Source organism: Poecilia formosa, unplaced genomic scaffold (genome assembly GCF_000485575.1).
Source record: "Poecilia formosa unplaced genomic scaffold, Poecilia_formosa-5.1.2 Scaffold292, whole genome shotgun sequence".
NCBI lineage: Eukaryota > Metazoa > Chordata > Actinopteri > Cyprinodontiformes > Poeciliidae > Poecilia > Poecilia formosa.
Window position 1 is genome coordinate 128,397 of NW_006800231.1, and position 12,072 is coordinate 140,468.

Below are 12,072 nucleotides of genomic sequence, written 5' to 3' on the forward strand. Positions count from 1 at the left end.
AAAAACAGGATTGTGTTTTGCAACCTCACTAATTAGTCCAGACATGTGGAGTCTACAGGAGATTGTTGTCACATGCTTTTATATTTTCCCTGGAACTCCTTTGTTTGTTTTTATGTTTTAATTGCACATGATAAAAGATGAAAGATGCTTTGAAATTATTCTTTGTGGTTTAATTTTCCACATCCTAATGACTGGACAGAGGAGAACATGTTTACTGTTCACACTGTCTGCAAATATCCACTGGGGAGGAAACATGCAGTTTTCTATCAAATCTCTGGTTTGTAAAGAAGGACAGACACACAACAGAGCCTGACCTTTGGCCTCACAGTCCCTGAAGGTGACAGAAGCTTCATATTTGGTCATGAGGCCTCCTCCACATGGGAAGCACAGAACCCGACCTGGTTCTGGCTGGTAGGAGCCCAGAGGACAGAGCTGGCAGGGCCGGAAGCCGTCAGTGGAAAACTGTCCGGCGGGACACTGACCTGTCAGGCAGACAAAACAAAACAAAATCCTGTTTTACAGTCAGTCTTCCTGATTGGAAGTTGGGATGGATCTGGAAATTTTTCAAACCACCGGGTGTCACACTTGAGCAGCACCAAGTTAAACAGCTGGAGCAGGAGCCAGGAACCTGCGGCTCCGGGGCCACATGTCATGCTTTAGACCCTGTAGTGTGGCTCTTAGTAACTTTGTAAAAAAAAAGAAAAAAAGTACGTTCTCTATAAAAACGAATATCTAATTGAAGAAAAACATATTAAACCTAAAAACAAAATTGTTGGTTTATTTAATTTACAAATTAAATCAAATTTCCTGTAGATGTTATAACAGGAAACATCTATAAGAATATTTCGATTTTAAGGAGACATGTTGCTTTGAGGCTCTCTACAAATGCTGGAATAAATGGTTCTTATGGTTGCAAAGGTTGCCGGCAACTGAAGTAGAACAATACCTGGATGTTAAACATCTAGTTGCCTGATTGTAGTTTCTTCTCTTCAGTTCAGTTTATTTATGTTGTACAAAATAGAAAAATGATCTCCTGGCACATAAAGTACTTTGTGGAAGTACTCAAACCCCTTGAGCCTTTTCAGATATTAAAACGTTATGGGGGACCAAAATTGCAACATTGATTCCATTTTCAGCTGCTGTGGCTTCACACTGAATTGTGTCAAACAAACCAAACCCTTCAAAAAGCCTGTTCCCCTCCTCGCCTGTGGGGGCGCTGCAGGAAAAAAAAAACACTGAAGGAAACTACGCAAAAATCTTCAGGAAATGGAAACAAAAATGGAGTGGTGTCAGACTTTAGCAGTTGTAGGATTTCTCTTTTTTTTTGGTCCTGCTAGAACTGACTGAAGTTTATTTTGGTTGTGTTTACCCAGAATTCCCTGCTCTATAGTTTGCCTCCTCCTTTTGATCTGCTTAGTGTTCACATATGCATTCAAACAGCATCAGAGTTCACTTCAACCTAACTGAGACCGAGGTTTGATTACACATTCACATCTCCGTAAATGACACTAAGCAAACTAGAGTTTGACTGAAGTGGACTGAACAGACCTGTTGGGAATGCACCTTGTGTTATAAATCATCATTTCTCCTGTTTCCATAGAAATAAGACTGGATCTAATGAAAATGTTGTCAAGACGATGAGGTTACCTCCACACTGAGACACGTTCTTGGCACCGGCGATGCCCTGTCCTTCAGTGCTGGGACATGGCTCACAGGACAGCTGTCCCTCCATGTCCTGGTACGTTCCAGAAGGACACTGAACACACTGCTCCTGCTCACCACTGTAAAATGTCCCTGCACCACAACTTACTGTGGATGAAAAGCACACCGGTTTAATTCTCACCAAGCCAAAGCAATGTCAAGACAGCTCCATGAAGTCCAGACCCACCACACTTCCCGTCCTGGAAGACCTGACCAGTGCTGCAGGTATCGGCTCCCTCTGGGATCCTGGACGGTTTCTGGGCCACTTCATACTCGGTTCCAGAGAACTGGATGTAGAACTGCTGCTTGTTAATGGACTTCCTCAGTGCCCGCATGGCAACCTGGAGCTTCTGCCTCATCTTTTCCCGCACACAGTCGATGTTACACGAGTCTGAGGTAAAAACGTTCAATGTAAGCGTGTCTTGAGCCTCTGCTGTATGTTTACAGTTTAATTCTGGCAGATTGTGAGAGAACTAAAAGAGACAACAGCACCTGAGGCTTCCTCCTCCTTCATCTCCATCTCAAACTCCGCTGTGATGAGGGAAACCTCTTTGGACGGGGACTTGCGTCCTCTGCGCCGCTTCTTTGATGAGTCACATTTGAGGTTGACGAACGTTACCTGGCAGTCATCGGTGCAGGGGAACTGCCCTCCTGTCAGAGTGAAAGCAGAAATCATGAGGATGAAAGTCGACTGATGAGATTTCAGCAACAGCGCACATGAAAGTGAGCAGAGATGTTCTTTACCTTGAATGTTCTGCCTGGAGGAGTCCTTGTATTTCTCCTTGCTGCGTGGGCTCAGGTGACACTTGGCGTCTTTAATCTTAAACTTGGCCTTCTGCTTAATGGGCGGGGCCAGCGGATCTGCGTTCATCCACATCAAAAATAAACACAAAGAATGCTTAATGTCAGACCTGTGAAGACTTCCTATCAAAGGATTTGTGATCAGCGCAGATACATTTGTGCACAATCAGAGAACGATCATTATTTCTGATGAGATTGAGTTTCTTTTCCACTTTTTGGGGAGTGGTTCCTGAAGGTGAGATCAGGGACCATCTGACCCCACTCTGGGTCATGAAGAATGGCTGCTTCATATGATCTTCAGCAATCAAATTTGATTTAAAAACCATCAACAATGGCACATTTATTGCTACAAAGTTTTAAAAAGTTGACTGCTAATTATTAACAAGAACTGGGTGTACAAACTAGGTTTTCTTTGCCTTCTGCCAAATTTGCAAAGTTCCAAACTATACAGAACAGAGTGGAACACAAAGCGTGACTCAATGACCAGAATAACGGTCTACTGGAGAGTGGTGAATTTGATTGCAGCTTCAACATTTGTTGTCTGTAAGCCATGTTGTAGCTGAATTAGCAGTTTGCTTGAGGTCCATTTGGATGACACAGTTCTGTTTTTGATTGCTTCCATGCAGAGACAGGCACTCAACTTATCCAGCAGGATGGATCTTCACACACAGTTTTGTCACAGCCCTGTCTAAGGTTGAAGTATTATTAAAGATGTATGTTATACAATATTCACACACTCAAAAAAAATAAGAGTTCAAGTACACTATTAAAAGGGATTTGGGTCAGGGGTTAGATGCCAATTGATTAGGGTTGTGCTGATAAATCGGCCCCGATTTCCTTTAGTTTGGGACATTAGCGATCAGCCGATACTTAGGTGTGAAATCAAACTTATCTACTTCCGCAAAGGTCTAAATATCAAACGCTATCCTTTTTTTCTCCGGCAGACTGACAGACCTGCCCACCAGGTTACGTCTGAATGTGTGCGGTTAACTACAGTCACCCCACTGTGGCTAACTCTGCTACATTTTTCAGACCAAATGTAAAAAGAATCGGTATTGGCCAAAATCAGAATGGACAGGTCTGACTTTTTAAGGATCAGCGATAGACCATAAAACTGCAATCGCTGCATCCCTACACTAGTCATACCGTCTCCATGGAAATAAAACACATTTACACAACCACTGCTGATAGTGCAGGTCTAAAAAACTATGACCAAATCAGAGCACACCTTCTGACTGCCTAATCTGGTTCTGCTGACAAATATTATTCATAAGGAGAGAAACCACCGGTGCAGCACCATGCCACCACCACCACAGCACAGATCAGCCGTGGTGGTGGCAGCATCATGCTGTGGGGATGCTTTTCTTCAGCAGGGATAGGGAAGCTGATCAGAGTTGTTGGAGTATAGAGATGATTACAAGGCAGTAATTCAAGATATTGAGGTTTGTGGTCATAATGTGAAATAGTTTCACAAAACACTTTAGGACCTTGATTTAATGTAACAGTACAACATGTTTAGGAGCATTACCAGGCTGGATGGGAACTCCGCAGCTTAATGTGTAGTTCTCTGAGTCTGTAAGGAAGAAACACAAATGTTAGATTTTAGTTAAAGAAAGAGAAATGATCATGATGAGAGTTTAGGGTTTACGTAATGTTAGGGGGTGATTGGTGGTGTTAAAACAAGTTTCATCCCTAATTTGTGCAAAAACAGACAGAGAGCCCAAAGGCTGACATGTTTCCATCTGACCTTAATCTTGATTGTGAAATGAAAGCTGAAAATAAAAGAGTTATTAATGATGTCTCTCTCCTCCAGTGCACAGGAACACATACGTACTCATTTCAAGAAGGAAACGACAGATTGAAGCCTTCGAAAATCATAAAAGCAAGCAGAATAAACAAGAGTCCAGCCTCTGTTAAGCCACAAGTATTTTACCTGGCTTTCACCTCCGTGATATTAAAACGGACTCCAAAAAACAAACACTTCACTTCACGCCTCGGAGCCATCTATCATTCTCACACTGCAGCTGCCAAGTAAAACCCAGCGAGGGCCACATTACGGAACGCCACCATCAAAGTATGTAATCAATTTGCAGATGTGTTAAGCGCTATCGCAGGAGAAGAGCCTGAGGTGTTAGCCAGAGCGCTGGGATGGCTGGGGCCGACAGAACCCCATCCTGAGTGAATAACACATGAGTCTGAGCAGAGAGCTGGACCTGGAGCCCAGAAACACAGCTAGAAAATCTGCAGCGGTCAGCTGATGCCACCAGAGGGCAGCACTCAATGACAAACCTGTAGATGCCTTGATTAAAAATGTGAAAGAGGATTTCTATTAGATTTTCATACAAACATAACCTTATTAAATACAAAATGCAGTTTTCAAATGATCATTTAATTTATTAAAGGAACAGATAACCACTGAGTGAAAAATAGTCCAACAAGTCCAGGACTGGCCGTCCAGTCAGAGCAGGCTGCAAGATACTAAACAAAGTCTACAAAACCGTCACCACAGACTTTTCTGCTGTCATATCAACTGGAGCAAGAGCCTGTTGATGATATGACAGAGCAAGTCTGTACAATCAGAAAGTTTAAAGGGCCGGTATTGTGTTTTTTCCAGGCACATTGTGCTGTTTTATACCACAATCTACTAAAAAAATGCAATAAAAAATGCTCTATAAAATATGATTTAGAAGAAACTTGACTTCCCTATTTGACTTCTTAAAATTGTCTCTTTAAGAAACTCCTGCTCTTTCTGACACTCCGCCTTCATCACAACAATGCTTTCTTTTCATGAACATCCGTATCGTTTTTACGACTGGGAGGCTCTGATTAGCATCTCAAAAGCTCATATAATAGCTGAACTCTGACCCCAAACCCTGGAGGAGTTGAAAAGGAGGAAGTTCAAACCGTCTCTTCCATTGATCATAATGGGAAAGGGTCGGAGCTCTGACTCCAACGTCTCCCGCCACAACTCTTTGAAGATACTTGAATCATATGAGTTACAACAATGTTTAATTTCCCTTTAGGATAAATAAATTACATTTAAACTGAATTTGAAAGGACAGCAACATAAATCCACTTGTTAACACATTCACAATTTTGCCAGAATAAACAGGACACAAGAAAATTGGTGCTTACTTCAGAGCTACTTTAAGTAGCTCAGATTATTTCAGAAGCAGGCAGCTGCTGCTCATCCAAAAAAATGCTGCAGCAAAGTCCTTATAACACTGCTCTGGCTGCGTTTTTAAGGAGATTGACTTTAAATTCTTGTTCAGTGTCAGTCTACAAGTGTTTCCTAAACGTTACTAGTCTTTCAATGTTTCATCATAATTCTCTGTTCTCTCTGGTCCTCAATGATTGTGATTTACAGTAGGCTGGAGCGACGGAAACTCTACCTGCGAGGAAGAGAGCGTTGGAGGGACAGGAGAGCGAGCAGACCTCTGCACCTCCGCTCTTAGTGCAGACTAGCTGGGCTCGCGGAGCAGGCTTTCCATTGGGTAGACACTTCACAGCCTCTGAGGAGCACACCAAACCACATCACACACCGGCAACGTCCAAACATGGAGGCCGGAGGTAGAGGCGTGGACGGGCCGGAGCCAGAGCTTACCGATGCAGTCCTTCTTGTTCCAGTGGAGCTTCTGTCCCGGCGGACACACACACTCATAGCTGCCCTGTGTGTTTATGCAGCTGTACTCGCAGCTGCCGTTGTTGATGCTGCACTCATCGACGTCTAATGCAGGAAAGCAGAGAGAAATCTGTGTTTTTACTGGTCAGAGATGCAGGTCAACGACGTCTCTGCATGGATACGCACCTCCACAGTGTGTGAGGCCGTAGAGGATGTAGCCCTTGTTGCACAGGCACTCAAAGCTGCCGGGGTAGTTGATGCAGGTGTGGTCGCAGGTCCTCTCAAAGGAGCACTCATCGATGTCTGAGGGAGGCCACACACACAAACAGCAAAAGTTTTCACACTCCTTGAACCTTTTCACATTTTGAAATCTGTAACGCGACACATGGTGTTTGAAATGTTTTACAAACAATAAAAAGTGTGGCGTGTGTTTGGTTCCCCTGATTGAATCCTTTGCACAACCGGCCTCTGTTGGGTGTACGAAGGACACAACAGTTTCATTCAAAATCAACTAAATGTCATTATTAATAAACAATCCATCAAATGAAAAAAAAAAATGTCTCCATGAAATAAAAACGTCCTTCCTGCCTACAGTCAGTTTAGGTGATTTATGAAGGCAGCTGGGTACGGCTCATTTTATTTAGGGATATCAGATTGAAGGGGACTAAATACAAAAGCACACCACACTTCTTGGCTCTACATGTGAAATATTTTAAAACTATTTATGATTTTCTTTCCACCTCACAATTCTGTGTTTTTTTTTTTGTGTCGGTCCATCATAAAATACTAATTGTTTTTCCATGAACTGTGTGTGTTCTAGTGAAACGAGATGCAAAGGCAAAATTATAACAACTGACATTAGATTTGATCAAACATTTTACATGAGGGCCAAAACTGACGAGATGAAAGCAAAGAGCTGAGCGGGAAAATTCATTAATTCTATAAATAATTAATTACAAGAGGGATCTGTAAATCACTGTAGATCAAAAGAGATTATTATTAAAAGAGATTACAGTTTCCTATCTTTTTAGTTGATTTTGGGCTAGAATATGTTTCTCTGGAGGCATTAAGTTATAAGTGCTTGTTCTTGCAGTAAACAAATTCAGTTTAAGGAGAAACTCCTTAAACTTAAATAAGAATCTTTTTTTGTCACACAGGATGTAAAATTATGGTCCTCTGACTATGACTTGTTAAAAAGGTACAAAGTTCCTTGCTGTGACTCTTCTTCTCAACCTGTTTCCTCTAGATGACCTCTAAAAATCCTAAGCATATGTTTTACTGTTATGACCTTTTTTGTTTAAAAGAGAAGATATTTTGTTTTTAATGAGACATATATCTCATTAAAAACAGTTTTAAAATCTTGCTAAAATGACAAAACGTTAAAATTTTTGCAATTTCGTCATAACAAGAACATTTTCTCTTTATTTTCAAGTGCTGGCAGGTAGATGCTTCCATATAGAGTCCTGAACAAAACACAAGTCGTAATGTTCTCCAAAAAAGGCAGGAATATTCTGCTTCATTGGAATTCAGGACACAATAAAATCCAAACTTATCCGGGGATCAGCTCAAAGCAAATACCATGAAAGTGTAAGAACTCAACTCATTATAATAAATGAATAAACGTGAAATCTCAGTGGGATACAGTGTTGTCAGTAAACATGTTAATCTAACATGTTCTAATGGAGTCTGTAACTCAGAGGAAGTTGGTCTGGATCCTGGATGTTTGCTCTGCAAACAGTGAGGACATCGGAACGGTTCGCCCGTGTGGTCGCAGCCAGTCGGAGCAGAACAGTTTGCATAAACAGAAAAGGCACACAGTAGTTCCTAACATTCGTACAGTCGTCCTCAAAAGAAAGTACACCTTTCATTTAGAAGGTTTTTACATATCAAGAAATAAACAAACATGATCTGGTCACAACCATTCAACAGACACGCTGCCATCGCTGAGCAAAGGTGAAGCCAAAATGGAGAAACTGTGTGTGAACAGCTAATGCTGGGTTCACACCGCAAAATTGCTGGACGATTTTCCAACCCGAGACCCGACAATCAAAATCTACCGAATAACAGGTTTGGCTGCACAGTGTGACGTCTGCTCTTCTTCCTCTGGTCGCGTAACGCTGCAGTTTGTGGGCATCATGGTAGATTCAGTGAAGGGCCAGGGAACACTGGCCCTTCACTGGACTAATGTCCACTGACATAAATGTCAGTGGACATTAGAACATCCTTAAAAGGCGTCAACATTTCAGAGAAAGATCTTGCAAACATTTCTTTTTATAGAAACACAGCAGTTAGGAAATAGTTTTTTTTTCCGACAAAGATTTGCGAACATTTGTAATGGAAATGCAGCTATTGTTGGTTGACTTGAAATCTGTTGAACATTTCTGGTGGGGTTTGAAAAAAGCGGCTGCAGCACAAAAACCCAACAAGAGCTGGAGGCCTTTGGCTATGAGGGGGAGGGGCTAAGATTCAGGAACTCTGCACGCTTGGTAGATCCAGAGGACTAAAAATGCTTATCATAAAGCAGTTAAATAATTTGGCGACTTCAATAGTCAGTAAAGGTGTCACGTTACATTTAACCTCCCATGGTGTTAGCTTGTTGCTCAGGAGGATCATGGCAAATGTCACGGTCGGACAGAGGGTTGGCAGGGACATTGTCCTATCAAAACGTCAGTTTCCAAAACCACAAATAAAACCTTGTAAAGATGCACACGGGGTCAGTGCAACCCTGTCAGGCTGCACACAGAGTAGAAATCTGGTGGGGTCCAAATGACCCTACCTCTTAACAACGCGGAAGGCTTAAATTGTTCCTGTTTGATTGAGTCACTGCAATCATCTGTCAGTTTGCATATTTTGCCAGTAAAGTTTTTTTTCACAGTTGGGGTTGAATCATTTTGGCTCCAGATGTCTGTGGATGGGAAAAACCTGGCAGCTATTGGCAGTGCGGCGCATTGGCAGAGGTGTGCTTCTGCTAGCAACGCCATATCAGAGCGACGCTGTGATGTGGCTGACACCACTCAACACCACATACTTAAATACTTCAAATACGCAACCAACGAAGCCCGGCTAACCCAACGCATACACACACCGCTGTTTGTCTCAGAGTGTTTGTTTTGGGCGGAGCGTAGAAGAACCTTAGGGTTTTGGTGTTAGGAAAAATAATTTTGTTTGTCTGATCTGCCTCGCTTGCTGTGACTTGTAAGTAGGAATTTGCCTTTGGTCATGCAAACTTAGTGTGTTCAGAAAGCTTCCAAAGACACAACACACACCCAGAGAGGGAACTCGCAGACGCATTAACAGCAGCTTGACCTTCCCCTACTGAAGCAGTAACTCTGCTCTGATTACATCAAACAATGCAGACAGTCACATTTTCACAAATAAGATCATAAATTCCTACAAAACATTTACAAGCTGTATAGAAGACCAGAATAAACTTTACTTAGAATGTCAGCCAAAATGTCATTCTGAACTAAACAGATTATTAACAAAAAACAAAATAATAAAACAAAACAACAATAAAAAAGAGAGAGTTGTCTGCTAACCTTTGCATGTCCGTTCATCAGTGAGAAGTTTGTATCCTTTCTGGCAGCTGCACTCGAAGGAACCCACCGTGTTTCGGCAAAAGTGATCACAGCCTCCATTGTTCTCCTCGCATTCGTCGATATCTGAGTTGATTCAGTCAGATAATTAGGGACATATGAAAAAAGTCACAAAAACTCACACAAGAACACCATTACTGGAGCACCGCAGGGCTGTGTACTCCATCCTATACATAAAGGGTTTCCCCATCAAGGATTAATGGTCAACAGGTAGAGCGTATTTAGGATTTGAAACAGATAATAAACTATAAAAAAGAGAGGATGCTCTTTCTTAGGAAACTCAAAAATGTTAGATAAGACAGTAGATTCTCCAGTTATTTTCCAAACCTCTTCTACAGACTGTTTTATCTTTAGGGATTATTTTTGCTTTGGGAAATATGATTATAAAAAATTACAGCACATTATTAAATTAGATCAAGTTCAAGTCTCATTAAACAATACGAACATTTACATGTAAATACATAAGATAGCCTGGTGGGTCATTTCCATCTCTAATCCTGTTGGTAGATTGATATTGAAACACATTAATAAGCAAAGGGACAAAACACACAAAATAACCCAGAAAAAGAAATACATAAAACAACCATAAAATGTATATCTGTAGATATACTCAACGTTGACATTTTTGGGCTCCCAAAAGGCAATTTTTAGCTTGTTTTTAAATGAGATGAGAATTGAAAGGTCTGTTATGTTACTCAAAATCTTATTTCAAGTGTGATAAAAAACAATAGCTTGACCCAAAGCAGTTTGAGGATTCATCAGAATTGATGATCTGCAGCCCAGCTTTACAATGAACAGATTTTTAGAAACATGGATGAAGTTCTAGTGGGTCCACAGTTGGTTGACAGCTGCAGGTTGAATGGCAGAATTCTAAAAAATGGAAATCAGAACTGCATCATACCAAGGTCATTTGTGCCTGCAGCAGATCTACTGCACAAAGTGGATCACTTTAAACTCACCCCAATGCATGCTTATGCAAATTCTATTTTATCAAGTCTCTAATTTTAGCTTTTTATTCAACATTTTTATTCTATATCCTTGTTATGCCGTCTGTATTATTGCAATGTTTGCATTGTGATATATATGAGATGTGCAATGTTGGCAGGATAACAAAGTTTACCTTGACCATGACCTTGAAACTCAACTTAAAACCTGTTACAGTTGTATAAGTTTTCTTTCATGTCGCAACCAAACTCTGATGTATTTTAATGGGACTTTATGCAACAGAGTTTAATAATAGGCAACATTTTCACAAATAAAAATCTAAAAAAAACATGATGTTCAGATTCAGCCTTGCCAGAATAAATCTGTCCACCTCTGTGTAATTTAATCTCAGACAAATCCAGCGGCATGCACAAGTGTTAGGATATGTGTTAGAAACACTTCAAATGCACACAAGTATTGGACAGTTTTTTATAAAACATATTCTACTACTACTAGTCGTAATAGGAATAATATTAAAAAGGGGGATGGAGTCGCCAGGAGCTGTTTTCACTGGCGGCCACAGACCTCATGGTAGATCTGGTTTCTCCAAGCCTTTGTCTCAGTTTAGCATTTCCTCACAAGAACTTTCACAGCTTTTAAAATGTCGCCTCTTTGAATCATGGAGCCTATTATTTATGTCTGTTAAAACATTTTTGCATGGAGAGCAGGACATTTGCAAAAGATCAAACTGGAAAGATTTAGAACACCAGTAAGAACAGGTAAAAAAAAAAAATGAACCGAGAGAAATGAGAGGCAGCAGCAAACAGGACAGAGGATAATAGTCTGACAGATTAAACAGCCTAAGTTGTTTTTGATTGGTGCTTTAAGTGATGGAAACTGTTGGGGATTAGCAGCTACAGAGTAGGCCAAGCAAGACGCCAGAGGGAAATGGGGAGGAGGGCAGAAGTAAATGGTAGATGGATGAACTTATGCAGCTGTTTTCCAGTCATACTGACCACTCAAAGTACTTGACACCAGAGCCACATTCACTCATTTTAACACATTTATACACTTTTGTGTAAGTGGGAGTAAGTGTCTTGGCCAGGGGCACATTGATGTGTGACAGGAGGAAACTGGAAAGTGATTACTCTACTGAGCCGCAGTCGACCAGCAGAAATGGAGATAAGCAGAGAGGGAACCGGAAAACACGAGAGGAAAGAGGAACTTAGATGATACTAAAAGGGAAGGAAAGAATATGGATGTAAGCGAGAGGGAATAGCAACTAAAACTAAAGCAGGAAAAGCATCAGTAGAATGTGTGATAATCTGTTTTTACTGGTTTTGATTGCCGGTTTGGTGACTTTACTAAAACCAACACCAGACTTTTGGATTTCATTTGGTTCCCATTTTGCCCATGTTCAACACCTAG

At 41.1% G+C, this 12,072-nt stretch overlaps 1 protein-coding gene across 2 annotated transcripts in view; it reads right to left on the minus strand.

Moving 5' to 3' along the window:
- scube1 (signal peptide, CUB domain, EGF-like 1) overlaps positions 1-12,072 on the minus strand; it is a 94,459-nt gene that overhangs the window by 11,194 nt on the left and 71,193 nt on the right. For both annotated transcript variants that reach the window (XM_007572007.2, XM_007572008.2), the window contains 10 exons: positions 9,664-9,786; positions 6,311-6,427; positions 6,107-6,229; positions 5,895-6,014; positions 4,031-4,075; positions 2,446-2,562; positions 2,194-2,352; positions 1,889-2,092; positions 1,648-1,809; positions 315-482 (listed from right to left, as the gene is read on the minus strand). In XM_007572007.2, coding sequence (XP_007572069.1) covers positions 315-482; positions 1,648-1,809; positions 1,889-2,092; positions 2,194-2,352; positions 2,446-2,562; positions 4,031-4,075; positions 5,895-6,014; positions 6,107-6,229; positions 6,311-6,427; positions 9,664-9,786 — 1,338 coding nt within the window. The remainder of the gene's footprint in view (positions 1-314; positions 483-1,647; positions 1,810-1,888; positions 2,093-2,193; positions 2,353-2,445; positions 2,563-4,030; positions 4,076-5,894; positions 6,015-6,106; positions 6,230-6,310; positions 6,428-9,663; positions 9,787-12,072) is intronic.